A 23,981-nucleotide genomic window follows, 5' to 3' on the forward strand; every position below is an offset into this window, starting at 1 on the left:
TTAGGTGATGACCTTTTGTAAGAGTCACTTACCTAATTTTGTTCTTTTTTTTTTTAATTTTTTTATTCTTATGTTAATCACCATATATTACATCATTAGTTTTTGGTGCAGTGTTCCATGATTCATTGTTTGTTCATAACACCCAGTGCTCCATGCAGAACGTGCCCTCCTCAATACCCATCACCAGGATAACCCATCCCCCTCCCCCCCTCCCCTCTAGAACCCTCAGTTTGTTTTTCAGAGTCCATCATCTCTCATGGTTCGTCTCCCCCTCTGACATACTCCCCTTTTCTTCCTCTCCTGTTATCTTCTTCTTTTTCTTTTTTCTTAAAATATGTTGCGTTATTTGTTTCAGAAGTACAGATCTGTGATTCAACAGTCTTGCACAATTCACAGCGCTCACCGTAGCACATACCCTCCCCAGTGTCTATCACCCAGCCACCCCATCCCTCCCACCCCCAACCACTCCAGTAACACTCAGTTTGTTTCCTGAGATTAAGAATTCCTCATATCAGTGAGGTCATGTGATACATGTCTTTCTCTGATTGACTTATTTCACTCAGCATAACACCCTCCAGTTCCATCCACGTCGTCACTTACCTAATTTTAAATTGCAAATTGAATACTTAATTTCTTACTTAATTTCTTCATGTAGTGCCGGTGAGTAACTCAAAGCAAGACTACAGAAGAAAACCAGGTGTCTACATTTTTTTTTTAAAGATTTTATTTATTTGACAGAGAGAGAGAGAGACAGCCAGAGAGGGAACACAAGCAGGGGCAGAGGGAGAGGGAGAAGCAGGCTTCCCGCAGAGCAGGGAGCCTGATGTGGGGCTGGATCCCAGGACCCCTGGATCGTGACCTAAGCCAAAGGCAGATGCTTAACTGACTGAGCCACCCAGGTGCCCCTGAATTGCCCAGTTCTAAGCAGTATAGGGAAGTATCTTAGAAGACATGCAGTTACAAACAGAATTAACATAGTTTTGATTCATGGTGGAGTTTAGACATCAATAGTAACTGATTCCTGTGCAAAGTACTAGGGCTTGAAAACTCTATTTCAGATCCTGTTTCTGAAAACCTTACATTGTCTCTTTAAATGGTTGAGAAGTCAGATTCTTGAAGGGCTTTTTGATTTATTATTATTATTCATGAATTGAGTTTGAAATTTCAAATCTTTCTGGCACTGTCAAGATGATTCTTTCCCCCTTCCCCCTCACCCAACCTCACAACTGCTCTTGGGCTTTTTGAGCTGTGTTGTATCTTGACAGCAGAAATCCTGGAATGGGTTAGCATTTCACTAATGACTTATGAGATAGGGTTATGTGAAGAGCTGGATAACCAGATAAAAGCCATTTATTTGTAACTGTGCAAGTCAAATGTCTGCCCAACTTTCATTCCCAGAGAAACGTGGAATACCTAGATAGCAATGTATCTTTTCAAAGGCCTTCACTCTAAGGTGAAAGGTAGTATCTTGGGGCACCTGGGTGGCTCTGCCTTCTCTTGGGTCATGATCTTAGGGTCCTGGGATCCAGCCCCGCATGGGGCTTCCTGCTCAGCGGGGAGTCTGCTTCTCCCTCTGCCTCTGCACTGCACCGGCTTGTGCTCTCTCTTGCTCACTCTCTCTCAAATAAATAAAATCTTTAAAAAAAGAAGAGAAAGAAAGTATCTTTTTTCCCCTTGCCTAGTGAGCATGTGAAAAGCTTACTCTGGGTCAGAGCACTCTGCCCAGCATGATCTGCTATAGCAACACCAAGAGACAGCTAGTGAAAGAGCCAGGTTCTTCCCCCAAGACTTCAGGAGCTCAGGGAAGCTCCCCAGACCACTTTTAACAGTCTTTTTTTTTTTTTTTTTAAAGATTTTATTTGTTTATTTAACTGACAGAGAGAGAGACAACGAGAGAGGGAACACAAGCAGGGGAAGTGGGAGAGGAAGAAGCAGGCTTCCCGCGGAACGGGGAGCTCGATGCGGGGCTCGATCCCAGGACCCTGGGATCATGACCTGAGCCGAAGGCAGTCGCTTAACCAACTGAGCCACCCAGGCGCCCCTTAACAGTCTTAAAATACATTTATGTTTTCAGTTTATACCACTTCATGGAGAAGTTAGTGTACTAAGTACTGTGCACAGTTAGAGTAGCTGCAAGCTTCAGACCGGTCGGTCTCCTCTAGGTTCTTGTCCTTGCATATTGCAGGGTACTACCTGGCAGGCAGATATTTGGAGAGGTTGGTACCAACGGAAATGTGAGCTCACGGAATGAATGGTCATCCAGTACCGCCAAATGAAGAATATCTTTCAGAGCCAGAGTTTAAAAATCCAATTCCTAGTTTATTCATCAAACATTTAGATCAGGCTGTATCTTCGCCTACCCATTGATAAATGCCTTTTGAGAATAGAGTATACAACTTTTAAAAACCTCATCCAAGAAGTATTTTTCTCTTAAAAGACAAATTCGGGACACAGTGAACTGGATTTTCAGTGAGCAAATGTTGGTTTACTACATCAATGTTTTCCGGGATGCTTTTTGGCCAAATGGGAAACTGGCGCCACCGACCACAATCAGAAGCGAAGAACAAAGTCAGGCAACAAAACAGAGGGCACAGCAGAAGCTGCTTGAAAACATTCCAGGTGAGGCCTGGCTTCTGATCCTGAAAAGTAGAGATAAAGAGCGAATGTTAACCCTTTTAAGGCATTTTTCACTTATAACTCTCAGGAGACTTTATTTACAACAAGAAAAATGATCACACTTTTTTTCTTTTAAAACATGTCCTTTGCTAAGAAATTATGCTGAGAACCTTAATAAGAACAGTAGTGGTTATAAAATGCTTTAACTAGAAAAATGTTTTAGGGTAGATAATAAATTTTGTACTTTAAAAATCCTGCTGAAGTATACTATTTAGAGAGGTTAATTTTTAATTGGGTAGCAATGTATAAAAATTGTAGTTTGTATAAATGCCTTCTGTTGAAAAATTCTAAATAAACTTGTTTTCTCTTTAAATGTTTGAAAGAACTAATCGTTCATGTTCCTCATGCCCCAGTACCCTTTATCTTGTGTATACATCATGTACTGTCTCCTTCACTGGATATGCATGGATTGTGCACTTTATCAGTAACAGCACAGAATGTAAACTTAATCTTCCAGATATGCTTCAGAGCCTCGTTGGACAGCAAAACGCCCGTCATGGTATAATAAAAATATTCAATGCGCTGCAAGAAACAAGAGCCAATAAGCATCTGTTATATGTGAGTAATTTAAAGCCAACCAGAGGATCAGCTATTAATTAAGTTTTATGTTTCTGTTCACATATGGGGGTTGATTTAAACCTTTGCATAGTTAATCATTCTTGTTACTTGTAACTCTGAACCCATTTATTTACTCTGCTTCATCTTTGTCTGTCTGTCAGTTGTTCAGTTTGGTAAAAGAAAAAGAGAAAAGAGTGCTTCCAGCATGTGCAACTTTCTCATTCTCTCATGTGAGAGATGCATGTGACATTTTTGCATGACTGCTTAGTTTTCTTATTTCAGGAAAGCAGACTGTTTCCCGGCCATCTGTCTGATTATAATTAGCAATATTAACTATTGTTGATGGTATGATAATGGCAAAGAGACCATGAAATGAGTCAATCTGATATTAAATGGAGTTTATGTAATAATAATTCCATTCTTTCGAGAATAGCTTGTTCATGGAGAATCATCTCAGACCTAAAATGAGACTTTTCTCTTAGACATAAATATTTTGAGTAAATCCTTAGGAAAAAAAAAACACATTTTCCTACTTTTTTTCTTCTTTTTTGGTTCAGGTGCTGATGGAACTGCTGCTAATTGAGTTGTGTCCTGAGCTGAGAAGTCATTTAGATCAACTGAAAGCTGGTCAAGTTTGAGACTGCACAAATAAACCACCAGAGAAATGTCTGTGTAACAATAGACATGAAATATTTCCCTCTTTTCCACAGAGGGCTTGATTGAGAACCATATTGATTTCTATGTTAGTTACCTCCCTCTAGTTTTGTGTGACGTGAGCAGAATTGGTTGGAGGGGGGTACTTAATGCTGTCATAGGCAACAGAAAAACACACTTCTGTTATTATTGTTTTTATTTTAATAATAATATAAATAAAGTTCAACATACTGATTGAAATACAAATGTTAATATGTGATAAGAACCTAGGAAATATTTTAAATATTTATGAAAACAGTTTTGTTTTAAAATGAAGAACTATGACTATTGTACAGTTACTTTCCTCACTGAGGACTCTGAACATTCCTATATTATTTCATGTGTATTGAAGAACATTGTTGTGCAATGCTTTGTGGAAAGTTATTGTGAAAATTTTATTGTCTTTATTTTTACCAAAGATTTCCCATAGTTTGAAGCATTTGAAGCAATAAAATATAAAAAATGAATCACTGAGGTGCTTACATCTCAAAAAACGAGGTTGAAACACTTTGGGCAGTTCAAATATTTATCAAATACCATTTTTATTTTTTGGTAAAAAGCACTATGTACATAAATACTTCTGCAAGGAAGTACAAAGCTGGCTGTCTTTCTCCAGTTACAGAATGAATATGTGAAAAATACTATTTTTAATGTGAAGGAGAAGAGCCAAATTCGTCCTTGAAATGATGTGTTGGGAGAGTGGGATAGGAGCTGAACTTTGAAGGATGGGCAGCAAACACAGGTGGGAAGTTACTTCAGGGACACGAGGGACTTGATTTGTCATCAAGTCTTGTGGACTCCTTGGGGTGTTGGGTGAGATCCGGGCTACAAGTGTCATTTTGTTATTAGTAGTGGGGCCATGAACAAGTCAATCAGTTTTCACCATCTATTATGCAGTGATAATAATAACACTTTTCCTTCTGTAACTGCCCCCCCCCTGCCAGGAACATTGAAAGCAAAACTAACAGGCAAAAATTCAGGCTGAAAGTCATGAAAGAACAATACTGTATCTGTACTAAAGTGGTATTGATGATGGCATTGCTAGATCTACCTGCCAAGTCCTTGATGTGGAATGTACATTCTGAAAGGTAAACAACTGAAAATTAGAAAACCAAATTTTATCTTTGGGATTTTTTTAGTTATAGCTCTTTGATCCTTTTTTCAAACCAGGATGATATTTGACACTTCAGAAAAAAAAAAAAAACAAGTTCGCTGTTTATATGAATAAGAATCACCCTTCAAAGGGATGTCGAAAAGACACATTCAGATAAGAGAAAAGCAACGTGAGATCACCGAACCCTGGGAACTCATCCTAACAGTTACTGGTAATGTCCACCTTACGTGCAATTAAACCATAGCTGTTAAAAGTTTATATTGCACATGAGAAAAATAACTATTTTGAGCCCGCAGTCCTTTAAGATAAATTTTAACTTTTTCATGAGATACCAGCTACAAGCACCAGCTTTATGGTAACTACAGTAAACTGGAATTTTAAATTTTATGTTGGATTCACTGAAGATAGGTAGGCGTAGCATAACACCTGTCAAATTCCTACATCTGGGATTTCTCAGACCTATGTTTTAATGGCAGTTACAGACGTGGTCTTGACTTTGGGATGAAGAAAGACAGCATATCTATTTAGTGTGCAGTTAAAGCCAACAATCTCCGCCTTATTATGTTCCTATTTCAGGATTCCTAAAAGCTTAAGGGACTGGATTCAGTGTGGAGAAAAGAATACTGGCTGGGAATTTAAATCATCAAATGGTTGAATATTATATATGGATGGTATTAAGAGAACAAGAGTGAAGCAAGCGGGCTTATATTGTAGAAGGAGATTTAAGCAAGGTATTGTGAAATCTTAGTCATGGACTTGATATATTGAACCATTAGTGGGGGAGAATAGAGAGTCTTGAGGAGAGGTTTTAAAAGAAAAGGATTAGTTTTCAGGGATGGTTTAAGTTTGTATGTCTTAAGAGATTTAAGGGAGAAATATGTGATCGTTTGAGGGTATCACACAGATCTAAGTCTATGGAATAGAGACAAAATGAAGTTCAAGTAATAGAGAAAAACCAGAGCACAAAACAGGAAACAAGTAATTTTCTGCCATACAAAAACTTCTTTAGTGACTGGTACCTGCATATTAGTTACACCAAGATTATATCTTGTTTAGATCCTCTTTTGGAAAGGATGATTGTGATTTATAAAATAAAGCCACATCAGCTTAGTTATGTCCACAGAGAAGGTGTTGTGAAGGTATCTTTAAGACATTGTTTCCAGTGTATCCGTTTGACAGAAGTACACTGCTATACTATCTTGTCCATCTGGATCCTACGATTTATATTATCAACTTTTATCTTCATAGGTGTCATTAATATAAGGAGCCGCTCGCTAATTAAATTTTTAGCATATTCAGTTATGGTTCTTATATTGATAGATGATTTAATTGAGATTTTTTCATATTTTATCTTGCTTTGAAATGCATCTAAGGTTTTTTAAATCTAGAAAATGAGTCTAATCACAAAGAAACATCTTGCTTAACTGATTATCTTATCAGGAATATAGCAGTGATTTTACTCATTAAGATCTCTAAGGGGAGATGTGGAGAGGCAAGATTCTAAGCAAATTCTTAAATCTACTTTTTTTGAAGTTTATAATAAGTTAACCAATTACCTGTAAGAATCTCTTTTAAGAATATAAGATGTCCCAAAAGACTTCGTGCGGTCTTAGCTTTAATTTCCTCAGAAGTATAAATGCTACATGAATTTATTTAAAAACAGTATTTGAAAGTTTCTTTATTTAAATTTCTTTTTATTTATTACTTTTGTGAACAACAAGTGAACACAACAAATAAAGGAGCCACAAAATGAAAAAATAATCTATCCAAAATTCACAAAACTAAATAAGGGTGAAAGAAATTAAAGGAATTAAACTTGCAAATGGTGTTTTTAATGTTTGTAGCATTTATATTTCTGAAGGAATTACAGCTAAGACTGCACTAAGTCTTTTAGACACTCTATTTAAAGAAAAGAAAAAGATATTTGCTTTATGGAATGGTTTTCCGTATTTGAGGTGATCTAGGCCAGTTTGTAAGCTAAGAGCTGGGTCTTTAAGGACTCTTTTTGCAATCTGATCCTATAGCTAGGTTTCAAGTTGCAAAATTAAGAGATTTAAGAATGAAGGTAACATGTCATCAGTAAAATACCCAGGATAATGTAACTTGGGATTCAGAAGATAACGAAACATAGCTCCTATAAAAATACACACATTCTGAGGTGTTAGGGTTGATGATCTTTGTTGAAATGCGTTATGGTCTAAATTCTTTGACGAATAAGTAAACAGTGAAGTTCATCTGCCAATGCAGGATTCAGACGACAAGCCTGAAAGTCAAAGATAAAGAGTCAGTTATTTAGATACATTTTGAATTGTTAGGTCTTACTAAAACTTTAAAAAAAGGTTTTGGTTTGTTTTTAAGAACTACAGTGAATTTCAAGGGAATGTCTTATAACACATTTCTATTTTGATTTCTTGATAAAGGAAGTTCAAATTAGCCTATGCAAAAAAGATCACACTGAAAATAACCATGTTACTGTCACATGAAAGAGAAAACTTTATCAGTGCCAAAGGATAAAGGGTATTTACACACTGATGATAGCGTTCTGGGTTATGAATTATTAAAATAACATGGAAAACATTGGCATTTGGTCTCAAACTTGCTATTATCTTATATGAATAGCAACTATGACAATTTTATTTTAAAATAACATTTTATTATGATAAAGTAAATAGCAAGAAATAATAGTGAATATAACTGCATAGAACGTCAAGAACTTGAAGGAGACATCGGAGGTTATCTCATCCACACCTGACTCCATGTAGTAATTGTCCCTTCAAGACCCATGACAGTTGGTCACTAGATATTTGCTTGGTTGCTAAGTTGCCATCTTATAGGAAAAACTGTTGTTTTTGTTTATTTCCCGAGCAGTTGTATTAGAAGATTTTTCTTTACACTAAGCTAAAATTTCCCTCTGTGTACTTTAGAATCAATGAAGGGGTCCTAGGAGAATATATGAAGCTGGTTTCGTGGAGACCATGAGAGGCAAAGTAGTTGGCAGTTGCCTCATATGACAGGATTCCAGACCCTCCACTGGTGTGCTACTTTTGAATTCTCTACATTTTTAAAAGCATCTTCTGTAGAATACAATGGCCAAAATTGAGTAATGGGGATATTATCTCCCACAATGTGGAAAATAGTTTTAAGATTACAGTCTGTTTGGATGTTTTATTTGGGATGAATATATACCACATTTTAGAATATTTTTGACTGAGAATTTTCTCTGCTTATATTTATTTAGAAAGGCTATGATGGATAGCACAGAATCTGAAATTGACTTGGATTGGAAATTGATATAGAGCATTTAGATTTTTTAAAAAGTTAAAGACAGCTGTTTTTCTTACTGGTAGAATGGTGTAGTGGTAAATCTCTCAAACATCAGTTGTATTTGTGTACTGTGTTCCTGTATTTATGTGTTGATATGGGCTTAATGCTCTGGAAATTTTAATTTTAGATTTAGGGTTTCCAAAGTTGCCTGCACATTGGAGTCCCCTGGAAAGGTCATGATTTGATTGTTCTGAAATAAGACTTGGGCTTTGGAATTTTTAAAAGATCCCCAGGTGATTTTATTTTATTTTATTTATTTTATTTTTTAAAAGATTTTACTTTTTTTGAGAGAGAGAGCAAGAAAGAGCACCAGTAGGGGGTGGGGGGCAGAGGGAGAAGGAGAAGCAGACTTCCTGCTGAGCAGGGAACCGGGGTGATCCCAGGACCCAGGATCATGATCTGAGATGAAGGCGGATGTTTAACCCACTGAGCCACCCAGGCGCCCCTCCCCAGGTGATTTTAATGTAGACAAGTGTGGGAACCACTTCGGTACTATGGTTAGATTCAGGCAAAGGACTTAGAAAACTGTTCCTTCCCTTGTTCACCTGCTCCAGCTAAACAGCTTGTGTACCCACGAATTGCTTTATAAATTTCATGAAGACATAATTGTAGTTTGGACTTCATGGATGTCATGGACCTAAGGCATGCCCGGTTTTTATTGTATTTATTTTTTTAAAAACTTTACTTGCAGTTACTATTCATAATGATTCCCCCTTTCCCCACTTTTTAAGTTGCGTGATTTTAGATGTGAAATTCATTGGAATCTAAAGCACATGAATTGAAACATGAAAAGTCTTACTTCAGCTGATTACATCAAACTCATGAATATTCCTCCTAAGTGTGGTAGATATCATACATAATGTTTTTAGAAAAACTATATTTCATTAAGGTACTAGAATGAGAATAGATTCAACATTTCTGGGTGGAGGAAGGCATGAACATTCTGGCTTTAAGGTCTTGGTGCTGGGCCTTAGGCTATAGAGTAGCAGAGTGAGAGGGAATAATTTGCATCAAAATGGGACTTTTATCATCTGAGTTTAATTATGCTAATAAGAATCTGGCAGAATTGGGGCGCCTGGGTGGCTCACTCGGCGTCTGCCTTCAGCTCATCATGATCCCAGGGTTCTGGGATCGAGTACCTCTTTGGGCTCCCTGCTCAGTGGAGAGCCTGCTTCTCTCTCTCCCTCTGTACTCTGCCTACTTGTGCGCTCTCTCTCTCTGTCAAATAAATAAATAAAATCTTAAAAAGAATTTCACAGAATTGTCTGCAAACAATCCATGTGTCTGACAACCTCTCCTAGACAGGTTATCTGCACAATAGTTAAGTAGGGGAAAAAAAATACTTATCTATAAAGATGTTAAAGTCTTAACTAAAAGCTCAGAAATTTCTATCTGGGTCCATTTATATAGATTTTCAGACTTACTTACTTTAGAATAGTAGTGTTTAGCTGTTGCTTCATCCTTTGTGATACCCAAGCCAAGCTGAAGGCATCGGGCATGGTAGAAAGATGCCATGGCCATGCCCCTGATGATGAATTCTGGGAGACAGTCTGTGACCTGGGCTATCATGGGGATGTCATGAACTTCATCGTAGTCAGCAATCCTGTTGTGATGTTTAATTGTTGAAATTAAAAAGGACATTGTTTTGATTTACATTTTTACAAATTACATGTTTAGAGATTGTCCTTGTGCCCAAAGTGATTTCCTTATTTCTCCCCGTTTGAGGACTAAGTTGTTTGTTTATATGGTGAAGGGTAAATATAACAGTTAAAAACCAGGAGAAGATGAACTACCAGAGTGGTTACAACAGCTTCTCTGTGGTAATACTTGTCAGGCTTAATAACCACTAGAAAACAAAAAGGTTTCTTTTTTTTTCTTGTCATATTAATATTTTAAGCTTAATATCACTTTGCAGATTTAAACAATGGGGGAAAAAAGCATCTTCTGTTTCTTTGGCTCATTTATTCAAACATTGACCTGAAATTTGCACTTAAGTCACATAGGATCAGAAAACATATTAAGTAACTAACACATCCATCTTTGTTAAAAAATGGGCAGTACAAAGAAGTCCTCCTTTATCACCCTGACACAAGTATGGAGAATTGTGTGAGAATGAGATCTACCCGTAATATTATGGGGAACAGGAATGTGCATAATGGAAGTCTGAAAGATCTTAAGAACTGTTTAAAGTCTTGGTGTTCACCAGATGGCGACTTGGAGATTTGGGACTTTGGGGAATCACACTTTTAAGTGGCCATGACATTGGGGGACAGAGGGTGGAACCAGGCTCTTCCATCCTACATTGTAGACGGCTGCCCCCCCCACCGGGCTAGTGAAGAGGGGGGCCAGGAGGTGGCTCCGTCGGCATTATTGGGAGGGAAACACACTAGCATGGCCTTATAGCCTCTCAAGAGGACATCCACATTTGTTTTTCCTGGTATGTTGCTTTTGTAAAGTTATGAGCAAATAAATGTAGGAAAGTACATGGGCTCAGAGAAGAGAAATCTCCATATATTTTATAAGATGTTAATGTTGACATCTTTTAACCAGACGCTCATTTTGCAATCTTTATCAAGCTATTTTGCAGTTGTGCAGTTATAGAACATGTGGCTGAAGCGTCTAGGAAGAAATTAAAACATTTAATAAGCATTTTTGATATGCTAAACTTTGTTAAGTACTTTATTTTTTTTTTAAGATTTTATTTATTTGACAGAGAGAGACACAGCGAGAGAGGGAATACAAGCAGGGGGAGCGACAGAGGAAGAGAGGGAGAAGCAGGCTTCCCGCCAAGCAGGGGGCTCGATGCGGGGCTCAATTCCAGGACCCTGGGACCACGACCTGAGCCGAAGGCAGATGCTTAATGACTGAGCCACCCAGGCGCCCCTGTTAAGTACTTTATATACACTATTTTTATAATGCTGTGGAAGCATGTTGTTCTTTATGAAAAAGGAAATCGATGCCCCAAAAAGTTAAATTTGATTAAGATCACTCAGCTGGCATATAGAGCAAATAGAAATCCTGAAGACTGGTGGCATAGAATTATACTATTCAATATGGTAGCCACTAGCTACAAAAGGCTACTTAAATTAATTAAAATCCAATGAAACGTAACAGTTGAGCCCTCAGTGGCAGGAGCCTCATTTCCAGTGCTCAGTAGCCATCCTTTTCAATATTGCAGCAAGTTCTATCGAACAGACCTGGCCTAGAACATCTAGTAGGAGGTGTCGTAAATACTTTTGTCCAGCTTATTTACCTTTTGGAAAATGTAACACACTTAGTAAAAAATTTCATCTTATAGTAATACTCCACGAGATTCCCTTGAGCATAGACATTTCCACGTTCTGCTGCTTCCCGTAAGCACTGCAAGGCGGCTTCAGTATCCTGGCGGATGCCTTGTCCATAAAAATACATTAGTCCAAGTGCACCCTGGGACTCCAGATTTCCATTGCCACATGCTTCTGAGTGCCAATAAAATGCCTAAGAAAAAACACAATTTCATCTTATTTATTATTCACCAGGCAGAATTACAAGGGAATACTGGAAAGAAAAAAAATCTCTCATTATAAGATAGTACTATTAATTAATTAATCTCTAGGAAATAGTTCTAGCACCTTGAGTGTATTTCAGCTTAGCACCAATTTCACATACCTAGAAGAGAGTGCTAAGGTGAGCCCACCTGTTTTCTACCTACAATGTAGGTTAGGTCACTAGACAGTTCAACTGTTTCAGGATTCAAGATTTTTACATTTTTCCAGAGGAAGGAACGGAGGGTGGAAGTAGGAGGTAAGTGTCTGTCTAGGCGTCGAAGCACACCAGCAATGAGGCATACCAGGGAGAGGAGAGTTGCTGATGCTGAGGGACAGTCAGCTCCAGGGGAATCTCAGAGATGGTGCCAATCGAGATCAGAGTCCACCAAGTTAAAAACTGTGTGTGGTCACAAGCACATTTGCTCAATATGCAACTACAGTGAATTTGAATTAGTTCAAAAAATTATTTCCAAGTGGCTGCTCAGTTATCCGAAGAGGGTCTTGGTTGCTATGTGTTTCTTGTAAGTTTAATGCCTCCTACAAGTAGGACTTGGCTCTACATTTCCTTCTCCCTATAGGATTTCTTGGAAAATGCCTCATTGATGATTAAAGAGATTATATTTCTATAAAAATCCTAAATGGATTTGTTACTACATTTTTGTGTGTGTGTGTGTTGTGTGTGTGTATTTTACTTATTAGCATCGTTACTTTCTCAGAACAAATTAATTTTAATTTATTCACATGTAAAAGGATTTGGGCTATATTTCAGGACTCTCAGTTTTCATGGTATAATATTTTGTATGTGTGGCTTTTTATAGCATACAAAATGCTCTCACATCTGTGGACTCCTTTGGTAGAGGTCAAGATGAATAAAGCATGAAATGAGCTTTGAGATCCCAAATGTGAACTTTCTTTACATTTTAAAGAATTATAAGAGATCTTTAAAACTAAATACTCATTCCTCACCACCCTCCATTCAAAAAAGAAATAGTGAAATATTAATCTACATGTGGTGCTAACATTAAAAACAGATCAGTGTTACCTTTTCTAAGTCTTTAGGCTCTTTTGTTGAATAATACAATCCTAGGATACTTTGAGCCTTCACACTAGCTTTTGGATTTCCATTGTCTGCAGCAAAAAGCCATAGTCTAAAAAAGAAAGGCAAGGCAAGTTATTCTTTGTGTCAGCATTTGATTTAAAAAAAAATCTTGTTCTCAGGTAAAACTACCTTTCAGCTTCCTCATCTGATCGTTTGACGCCTTTCCCTTCATAATAAGCTCTTCCAAGGTTGTAGGCAGCTGCAAACTGTAAGTGTCTTGCTTTGGGACATGGAGAATCAACAATTTTCTTCATATATTCCACTCCTTTTTCCTTCCACAAAGGAAAAGAACAAACAAAAAACCCTAGTTTTTAGTTTTACCCAAACTAAATTCTTTCTCCCAATAATATTTTAAAGTGTTCACCCTCTGACATGATGTTGATGTCAGCACTCTGTGCCCAGACAGCATGGTTGTGCTTTAGTCTGCAGAGCTGGAAAGGAAGGGGGCAGGGGGGATACATCTCCTGAGGAGGCATTCCCAGAGCTCCAGGATATAAGGTGTTTCCCTCATTTTATAGCTTCCAGAGTTGCATTATGTTTCAATATGGTTTCTTTTTTTTCTCTCCTCCCTCTGACCTTAGAGCCCTTATTCTGCATGGGCATAGATTTTAGAACTTATCAAAATACAGGAATAGCTGTAACTTCTTCCACATTTATACTTAGAGTACATTTGTGAGCTGCAAACACTGTTTTCTCTCTTTGAGCACACCAAGCGTGCTCAGTGATAATTTACACCCAATATGCTTATCTTCATAGGACATCTGTATAGTCACAAAGAGCACACAGAAGACATTGCCACCTCCAAAAAATCCATCAGACACAAACTTTCAGACATCAGTCCAAAGAAGAAAACGTTTGACCATCAAACACGTTTTCTGTATACTACATTCTAGCTTTTATCCTTCACTGCTCTCTCCCAAGTTCTGTTGCTGGCCGAACACCACAATAATAGAAGATAAAGGTGTTTGCCTTCTAGTGAGTCCCAATTTATAAGGATTTATTTTTGTGAATGTGTGACATGGGTATCTGCCTTTTTTCCCCAAACCTAATAGTAAGAGGGAGCTTACTGGTAGTCAAGTGATGTGATTGTGTAAATCCTTCCACAGATAGCAATGTCTAAATCTGGAGTGAACATTAAAAAATAACCAACTTTTTAAAGTAGGTTCCCCAAAAAACCCCAACTTTTTAAAGACACTGGAAGTTTACCAGACCACACACAAGTTGGAGGAGAGATTCCTCTTAAAAACTGCAAATGGAAGGGATCCATGAAGTTCAGTGAACCCCAGCCTGGATAAACAGTAGCTTTCAGGCATATATCATAGTCAAACTGCTGAAAGCCAAAGAAATCTTGAAAGCAGCCAGAGAAAAATGACACATAATATACAGGAGAACAACTATATAATTAGTGCATCTTTTCTGACTACAAAAGAATGAAACTAGAAATAAATCACAAGAAAAAAAAGGGGGGGAACACATGGAGGTTAAACAACATGATACTGAAAAACCATGGTCAAAACAAAGCAAAGAAGAAATCAACAAAAGATGTGGAGAGAAATGAAAATGAAAACGCAACATTCCCAAATATTGGGATGCAGCAAAGGCAGTTCTAAGAGGAAAATATATAACAATGCAGGCCTACCTCAAGAAACAAGAAAAAGCTCAAATAAACAATCTAACCTTACACCTAAAGGAACTAGAAAAAGAAGAACAAAGCCCAAGGTATGTAGAAGGAAGGAAATAATTAAGATCAGAGCAGACATAAATGATGGACTGAGAAAAATGTCAATGAAACCAAGAGCTAGTTTTTTGAAAAGATAAACATATGCCAACAAATTGAACAACCTTGAAGAAATGGATTAATTCCTAGAAATGTACAGTCTTCTGAAACTGAATCAAGAAGAAATAAAAAATCTGAACAGATTGATTACTAGTAATGAAATTTAATCAGTAATCAACACTAATAAAAAAGTCCAGGAACAGATGGCTTTACAGGTAAATTCTACCAAACATTTAAAGAAGAGTTAACACCTATTCTCAAACTATTCCAAAAAATAGAAGAGGAAGGAAAGTTTCCATATACATCCATGAGGCTAGCATTAACCTGATACCAAAACCAGACAAAGACACCACAAAAAAAAGAAAACAGGCTAATAATATTCCTGATGAATGTAGATGCAAAAATCCTCAACAAAATATTAGCAAACGGAATCCACCAATACATCAAATCAAGTGGGATTTATTCCAGGGATGGTTCAATATTCACAAATCAATGTAATACACCACATCAGCAAAACAAAGGATACAAATCATATGATTTCTGCATCTCAATAGATGCAGAAAAAGCATCTGATAAAATTCAAAATCGATTCATGATAAAAACTCTCAACAAAGTAGGTTTAGAGGAAGCATACCTCACCACAATAAAGACCATATATGAAAAGCCCACCGCTAACATCTTATTCGTGGTGAAAAGCTGAGAACTTTTCCCCTAAGATTGGGAACAAGACAAGGATGTCCACTGTCACCACTTTTATTCAACATAAGACTGGAAATGCTAGCCACAGCAATCAGACAAGAAAAAGAAATACTCATTTCGCAAATATGTTAAACTGTCACTATTTGCAGATGACATGATACTATATGTAGAAAATCCTAAAGACTCCACAGAAAACTACTGGAAGTAATAAATGAAGTCAGTAAAGTTGCAGGATATAAAATTAATACTCAGAAATTAGTAGTATGTCTATACACTAACAACAAAACAGCAGAGAAATTAAGAAACTCCATTTACATGGGGCGCCTGGGTGGCTCAGTAGGTTAAGGTCAGGATCCCAGGGTCCCTGCTCAGCGAGGAGTCTGCTCCTCCCTCTCCCTCTGCCCCTTATGCTTATGCTGTCTCTTATGTGCTCTCTCTCTGTTTCAAATAAATAAATCTTTAAAAAAAAACCCAAAAGAATAGTTCAGTTAGTATACTGAAATGTGCAGAGATGGCTGAGGAAGTCGGGTCCAGGGTACCAAAGGAGGTTTCCTAACATTGCTTATGTTGTTCCCTCCATCGGAATGCCGTTCCTGACCTTCTATGCTGTTCTTGTCCCCTGAGAGTCAGCCCGTGTCAGCTGTTCTGTGGAAACTACCCCGCCCCCCCATTTGTGCCCAGTATGCGTATCTGTCTCAGTCCCGTACTCACAACAGCACTCATGGTTGTTCTCGGACTATGCGTTCCTTCTCATACTTATCTTTGCTTCCCCAGCATCTCAGACTGTTCCTGCCTCCTAAATGTTTGTGGAACGAAAGAGTGAGTGAATAATACAATGAACTCAACTAAACCAGAGCTGCATAAGTCACAGGAGTAAGCACGTACCTCGGGGATGGTAAGGGTAGGTGCTCACAGTGCAAAAGATAGAGACGTATTTTTTTCGCTGCTTTTGTGTCCTTTAGGGCAATTCCAATGATGACAATGACCCCCGTGAATGGTACCAGTACACAAAGAAACTCTGCTGCCTTAAGTAGTAGGATCTGTGTGTGTTTTGAGCATCGGATTTGTAGGTGAACTAGATGTGGACTCAAAGGGACCAGGAGATACTAAACATCTAGGGAGAGATAGGCAGTTGGTGGTATGGATCTCAGCATGAGGTTCTGGGGTGAAGACAACAACTTGGAAGTCTTTTAAAAGTATAGGTAATGTTAGCCGTGGGGCTGGATGAGCTGAGAGAGTAAAGGGGAGCAGCAGGGGCCTAGGTTCTGACACACTTCAACACTTAGAAGAGAAGCACCTAGCAAAGGACAGAGGGGCAATTATGAACAGGTGAACAGGGAAAATTATATTCCAAACATAGAAGATTGGGGCACCTGGGGGGCTCAGCCAGTTAAGCGTCTACCTTCGGCTCAGGTCATGATCCCGGGGTCCTGGGATTGAGTGCTGTATTGGGCTCCCTCCCTGCTCCACAGAAGCCTGCTTCTCCCTCTGTCTGCCACTCCCCCAGCTTGTGCTCTCTGTCCAATAAATAAAATCTTAAAAAAAAATTAAACAACAACAACAACAAAAAAACCCCCAAACAACAGAAGCTGATGGAAAGAGGCTTATAAAGCATGGGGGAGAGAATCTTAGACACCGAGAGGAAGATGTTTCAAGAAGGTCAACTGTGTTCAATTCACAGTAAGAGCAATGTAGTCCTGCATTCTACATGTTGTTATGCTTTTAACAGGCTAAGCTATAAATAGGTTAAAATAAAATATCTTGTATTTAATGGAAATACTCATTTTTTCATCATTTATTTCATATGCTATGATTATAAAAGAGTACAAATTAAGAATTTCAGGAATTAAAGTGTAGTCCCCATTGTTAACTTTATACAACATAAAGTCAGGAAAGAAGACACTGACTGGTTGCTACTGCCTTCTGTTACTTTACATATTGTTCAATCTCATTGACAACCCTGTGAGTTAGGTGAATGGGTTTTATTTTGTATGCTGCCTCCAGTGGATTGAATTGGTAATGTCACCTTAAAGCTGTATATTGATTAAAATTCGGCTATGTCTGGATTCAGCTAGAAAGGGGGCCGTGATCAATTATCCAGGATGGCCATGGCCAGGGGTGCAGAGAAATGGCAGATGTATCTCTAACTTAGGTTTATTTATCCTCATTTTACAAACGAGGAAACTAGAGCCCAGAAATAATTTCCCCAAGATCATACTACTTGTAAGCAGTGAAGTGAAGATTTGAAAGCCTACGACTTTTCACAAATTGTTAATAGACCATTATGGATAGAGCAGCTTTGCTAGTGAACACAGAGAAACGAACTTCTGAACATCTTTGAAAAATTTAAAATAAATTCCCAATTTTTATTTGATAGTGTGTGAAATTTCCTTGTAAGATGAGACCAAAAAAATAAATAAATAAAATAAAAAATAAAGCCCCTAAGGAATAGAAAAAATTGTAATACTGATCTCCAAACCTCATAGCTTAGTTTATTCTTTCTTTTCTCTTCAGACATGCACAGATAAATGAGGCCTAGAAATATTATATTATATAAATATTAATTATGCAGGTATTAAAATGATAATATAGATTATATTTATTGACAAGGAGAAGGACATTGAAAATACATTGTTAGATGAAAAAGGATATTAAAAAACATTATGTATAGTACGGTCCTACATTGAAAAAATGTATACACACACATACACATACATATATACATACATACATATATATATAATTTTTTGCATGGAGCAGTACATGGAAGAATATACTTTAAAATAATAACCAGGTTCATATTTGATAGTAGAATTTGGTGATCCTATTTTTGCTTATTTTCTAACTTTTCTCCATGTTCATGTAGCTTTGGAATAATTTCTTTTTAATTTTTTTTTGTTACGTTAGTCACCATATATTACATCATCAGTTTTTGAGGTAGCGTTCCATGATTCATTGTTTGTGTATAACACCCAGTGCTCCATTCAATACGTGCCCTCGTTAATACCTATCACCGGGCTAACCCATCCCCCCACACCCCTCCCCTCTGGAATAATTTCTAAAAATAAAGGAAAACATTTTAAAACAAAAGTGTTATTGACAGCCAATGGTAGCAAGGAGGGGGCAAAAAGACATTTTGTTTTTCACATAAATGTAAAAATGACTAGGGCGCCTGGGTGGTTCAGTTGGTTAAGCGACTGCCTTCGGCTCAGGTCATGATCCTGGAGTCCCGGGATCAAATCCCGCATCCGGCTCCCTGCTCAGCGGGGAGTCTGCTTCTCCCTCTGACCCTCCCCCCTCTCATGTGCTCTCTCTCTCATTCTCGCTCTCTCAAATAAATAAAATCTTTAAAAAATATATAAGTATAGACATATTAAAATATAAATAATTTTAAGTCTATCAAATAATCCATTACAATGAGATCTTAAACACTGTGAACAAAACAGTAACTTACAGCGTCTGTAGGTGTCCCCAGCCCATCATAATACATCACTCCTAGCTGGTAAGTTGCTTGATGGTCTTTTTCCTTGATTTCTTCAAACTGTTCTAATGCTTCTTCATACCATCCCTTAAAAGCTCCCAGGAAATATTGAATTATTTTTATTATTACCTCAAAGTAATCCCAAATACTTAATTCCCACCTAAATCTAGTTAGGAGCACCAAATATAACAAAAGACAACAAATTTATAGAATTTGCAAGTATGGCATCGACAGCAGCCAACATACTATAAAATCAATAAAATAGACCTGAATATGGCAACTGAAGGAAGTGACCAGGAAAAATCTGGGTGAGACTCTCTTTTGCTTTTACTCGTACTTTTGGATATTGCCAAACTCCCAAAATGATAGCCCAGCCCTCTGCTGAATCCATCCTGCTATATCCCCTGCCACTCCTGGAGTTTGAGAAAGTTCAGAGTTGGGGCCAGAGCATCAGAGAAAATGTGGACATCAGGATATCCACTATTATTAAATATCCGCTATTATGATGGCTCATGTCCTCCAGGGTTGCAGTTCTCCAGCTAGGGAGAAGACATGGAAAAACAAATGTGATTCTCTAAAATTAACTTTCTCCCCTACTTCCTATAGAAACCTACATATTTTAAGGCTCCTCAACAGTTCTATGATCTGATGCTAAGGTGTGAAGGACTAATGGGGCTTATATCTTAATCCACCAGGGAAAAATGCCTTGCACTAAAGACTGAATGCTTTGTAATCGTGGAAAGAAAGTCAGTTACTGAATTGGAAGGTTATTACTTAGGAAGTGCAGACCAGAGAAAAAACAACTTCTGGAAGACACAAAAGCACCTGAATTCCTTTTTCATAAGCTATAATGAATGAACAAATTGATAAAACTAATAAAAACTGCACCAAAATACTAAGAAATATTAATTTTAAAGAACACATAATAATGAGTTAATGACCTAGCTGTTAAGACTCATTCTCCTTTCTGGCTAATGTTTGGCCTAGATGTGAGAGAGCTGGAAAAGTTAGAATACGCTATAGGAAGGAAAAGAAAGGAGGTCCTGTTAGTTTTCATGATTTTCAATACTATCTACATGCTGGAAAATCTCAAATACATACTTCCAACCCAGACTTCTCCTTGGAGATCTAGACTCTTAATGGCCAAGTTTCTACTTTGAAACCTGTCTACTTGGATGACTAATGGACATCCAAAACACAATGTGTATAAAACCTGAACTCTTGATTTTCCTCTCAAAATTTACCCTCCCCACTCCTCTATTTTTCAGTCCATGATGCTCTTATTTGCATCTCCAAAATAAATCCAGGACCCAGCTTCCACTGCTGCCACTCTGGTCAAGACCAGCAAGCATCCTCTCTTGCCTGAAGAAGTATGATTTCTCCCCTAAACTGGTCTTGGTTCCATGCTTGCCTTCTAATCTGTTCATCACAGACTCAAAACCCTTGAGTGTCTTCTTACTACAATTTAAACAAAGCTCATCTAAAGCCATTCTCTGTCTTACTTATTACCACATTGGTCTCAATTCCTAGAGCTCACAGAGCTCCCCCCTCATCTCTGAAACATTGCATCTTCTCCCCTCTGCCTGGAATGCACTTGCACCGGGCTGTGTGCACGGCTCGTTTCCCTTTTCTTCAAATTAGTTTCCACCACAGGTCTTTCCACCCTCTCCCTAAGTTATTCTCTATCATGGTACCCAGTCAACGGCTCTCATAGTACTCCTCCTTATTTGTAATGATGTATTCATTTATTTCCTTTCCCCTAGCAGACTAAGTTTCATGAAATGGGGACCATTCTAGTCCCCTTGTCACGACAGAGTCTGAGCTTAGCATGATAATAGTAAACACCTATAAAACACTTATTAGGTGCCAGGCCCTGTTAGTAATACTTCTACAGTGAATACATCCTCACAGTAGCTCTAGGAAACACACATTATCACCCCCCTTTTACAGATGAAGAGACTGAGACTCGAAGAGTTGAAGTCTTTGTGTCCAAGGCTACACAGTTAACAAGTAGTAGGAATCATACCTGACCCAATGCCCAAAGCTGAGAGATCATTCTCTTAACCTAAGCTAGCCTCATGGTGACAGGTGCATGATGAATCTTCAACAAATATTTGTTGCCAGAAGGAATGATGGTGCCGTCAGATTTAAGAGTAAGTGGGATATAGGTTAATAGCTGCCCAAATAGTCAGTGAGTGGTGAAGGGATTGGGGACAGTTGGTCCATTTTCACATCTCCCCCGGGGGGGGGCGGTCAATGAAGGACTGCTGCTATATATATTGTATGCTTTGCACAGTTTCTCCTACATCTGCCCCTCAGGATGCCTCAGCATAATGTGGAGAAAGAGGGAAGTTCCCTCCTACCTCTAGAGAGGAACATATAAAGCCTCTAAGTACTAGGTAAGAATCAGGGTCTTTAGTTGTTATTCATATGAAAAAATTTTTATAAATGATACTATTTGGGGCAAAAATATAAAAATTATATATATATAAATGTATATTATATTTTTAATTTCTAGTATGAGAATGGATTATAACCAGAATGACTCCTATAAATGACTCATTAGAACGACTTTTATGGAGGAAGGTCAAATATCTCCTTAATCTTGTACTTAAAGCCACAACCAAAGCCTAGGGAATTTACCAGAATTCCCTCTGCATAACAATGTAAGGAACTCTATGGGAAATTTTGCTATGAGCATCCAGCAACAGCATTATATGACAGGAAAAACAAGAAAAATGAAATAAGATAAAAACAGAGAGGGAGGCAAACCATAAGAGACTCAACTCTAGGGAACAAATTGAGGATTGCTGGAGGGGAAGGGGTTAATTGAGTGATGGGCATTAAGGAGGGCACTTGATGTAATGAGTATTGGGTGTTCTATGCAACTGATGAATCACTAAATTGTACCCCTGAAACTAATAATACACTCTATGTTAATTAAATTGAATTTAAATAAATTTTTTAAAAAGAAAACAAGCAGGAAATGATACCTCTTCAAAATATAGTTGGCCTCGGAGGAAATATGCCATAGCATCCCCTCTTCTTATTCTTTCCTTCAAGAGCTGCAATGCCTTATCCACCAAATTCGCATGGCTGTAACGATCTGGTTTTTAAAAGGTAAAGAATTCCATCTTTATTCATACGATATGAATTTCCTCTCTTGAAGTCATGAATTATATAGAACTCATCTGTCTCTGTTTATACTAGTTTCCTTCTTAGTTCTCATTCATAAAACTGGCCTCCTTAGCTCAAAGGAAAAACATGATCACTGCACCTAACACCGTGCCTTGTATAATCATAAAATATGTGTTGATTGGGTCTCAAACCAACCCTGTTTACTACGAGGCCGGAGCTCTAGCAGTGCAGTCCGTGTGCAGTTCTTTACGCAAAGCTACCCTGTGGATGAGTGAAATTCTTAATGTGAGCCTTAATTAGAACTACTCTAACCAAATGAGCTAGCAACCATTCCCAATTTAATATTAGTAAGTCTATAGAAACAAAAGGGTAGCTTTAAATGCCAATTTGAAGTAAAGTGTGGCATTGTTTTCTTTAATAGAAATGACATCTGGCTTCTCTTTTCCAGAAGGGTGTCCTAAAGTCCTAAGAGTAAAACCAGGATTGGAATCTAATTATGAGACTTCTCCACTGATGGTTTGCTGCCAGACGAGCAGCAATTTCTCAGATTCTTACAGGAAAGCTAGAAAGGACAGTAAAGTTAACCACTTCCTCGACCGCAGTTCAGACTCCTATTTCTTGTCTTTTTTGCTCTGGTGTACAGAATTGACTTTTAGTGAGAATATTATCAGAATTTGTACCAGTCTTTTCCTTCCTCCATTGGAAGAATTTTGGGTTCTTAGCACCACCCTGGGATAGAGAGGTATAAAACGGGTTCTTGGGCAACTTCTCACTGGTCAACTTCATCCTGTTTCCACAATGTGTATTCTGTAAACATGAATAAAAAACAAGATAGTAGAAATGCCTTCCTCCAGAAAAAATGCAAAAAGACTCCATTCTCCCTTGGCACTCATTATAAAAAGCAACCTCCCCGCATTTGCCTAGGGAGAGGGCGGCAAACTACCAGCTCTGGGATGTGCACATTCTTTCGGAGGAAACCAGGGCCACCCGTAGCTACGAGAGACACAAGCGTCCTCCGTGTCTGCTTCCACACCGTGGGATGAGTGATGAGAGCCATTTGCAAGTCCTCTCTGGCTGTGAGTTCACATCTGAAGTGGCTTGTGTCACCTACCACACCTGTCACTAGCAGGAACTGGGGACCCTGCCCATAGAGTTCTCATAACTGAAGCTCATGACATTCATTCATTTCAAATTAAAGCATTTATCTCTTTTACCTGGGAAGACACTTTATTTTAGCTGTGTTGTTCAGTTTTATCCTCCCATCTGTATTGTTTTGCCATGTTATAAGATGGATCACAGTTGAATGGAAAGTCAAAGCCTTCATATAAAATGTAGAGGCCACCTCATTTGGGATGAAGGAGTCCAGGTTGGCCCAGGCTGAGGGGAGTGGGACAGCAGACTTAGTTGTTGCTATGCTTTTTTGTTTACTCCTTGGCATTCTATTGTTACAGCTGACATTAACCAATCGGGAACAAGCTTCCAGTAAAGGTTCCTGATTGGTGGTGAGGAGAAGAACTCAGGAGTTCTTCCGTGTGATTGGAAAGCTGCATTTATACTATTATGTGAAACTATTTTACACAATAAATCGCTTCATTAATAAGAATGAAGTGCAGGGAAGGGAACTAATTCAGTATATTAGGGAGAGAAAAAAGAAAAACCACTGCAGTATCTGTCATTTTGGAAGAACCATTTACTCTTTGTTCTTCCCAGGTTTGTTCTAGGTGCTTCACAGGCAGTAACTCCTAACAAAACTATGAACTAGGAGCTATTATGAGGCCCTTTTAGCATATGAGGACACTGAGGAGGTTAAGTAACTTGCCTGAGGTCACAGGGCTAGGAAGTGGGACAATTGGGACACCCCAGCACCACTGCACCTCATCATTATTCTATACTGT

General features: G+C 38.1%; 2 protein-coding genes across 9 annotated transcripts in view; one reads left to right on the forward strand and one right to left on the reverse strand.

Moving 5' to 3' along the window:
- Positions 1-4,394, forward strand: part of SNX25 (sorting nexin 25) — a 134,310-nt gene extending 129,916 nt beyond the window's left edge. For 5 of the 6 annotated variants that reach the window (XM_073902307.1, XM_025886108.2, XM_025886109.2 and 2 more), the window contains 3 exons: positions 2,438-2,619; positions 3,134-3,234; positions 3,792-4,394. In XM_073902307.1, coding sequence (XP_073758408.1) covers positions 2,438-2,619; positions 3,134-3,234; positions 3,792-3,872 — 364 coding nt within the window. In that variant the 3' untranslated portion in view covers positions 3,873-4,394. The remainder of the gene's footprint in view (positions 1-2,437; positions 2,620-3,133; positions 3,235-3,791) is intronic. The other variant, XM_073902305.1, reaches the window with a different exon arrangement.
- Positions 2,457-23,487, reverse strand: LRP2BP (LRP2 binding protein). 3 transcript variants are annotated; one of them, XM_025886112.2, is made up of 10 exons: positions 23,301-23,487; positions 22,767-22,893; positions 21,942-22,054; positions 18,922-19,035; positions 13,121-13,263; positions 12,935-13,040; positions 11,619-11,842; positions 9,794-9,968; positions 7,192-7,304; positions 2,457-2,639 (listed from the first exon to the last, which is right to left on the reverse strand). In XM_025886112.2, exons 2-9 carry the CDS (start codon positions 22,870-22,872, stop codon positions 7,239-7,241), a joined length of 1,047 nt encoding a protein of 348 aa, XP_025741897.1. In that variant the 5' UTR covers positions 22,873-22,893; positions 23,301-23,487; the 3' UTR covers positions 2,457-2,639; positions 7,192-7,238. The 3 variants fall into 3 exon arrangements, with proteins under 3 accessions (XP_025741897.1, XP_073758417.1, XP_073758418.1); XM_073902316.1 differs by lacking the exon at positions 18,922-19,035; XM_073902317.1 differs by lacking the exons at positions 22,767-22,893; positions 23,301-23,487 and having other exon boundaries at positions 18,922-19,043; positions 21,942-22,053.
- Between the last annotated feature and the right edge of the window lie 494 nt (positions 23,488-23,981).

Source organism: Callorhinus ursinus, unplaced genomic scaffold, assembly GCF_003265705.2.
Source record: "Callorhinus ursinus isolate GAN/ISIS: 27379988/994484 unplaced genomic scaffold, GSC_fseal_2.0 scaffold17, whole genome shotgun sequence".
Lineage (NCBI taxonomy): Eukaryota > Metazoa > Chordata > Mammalia > Carnivora > Otariidae > Callorhinus > Callorhinus ursinus.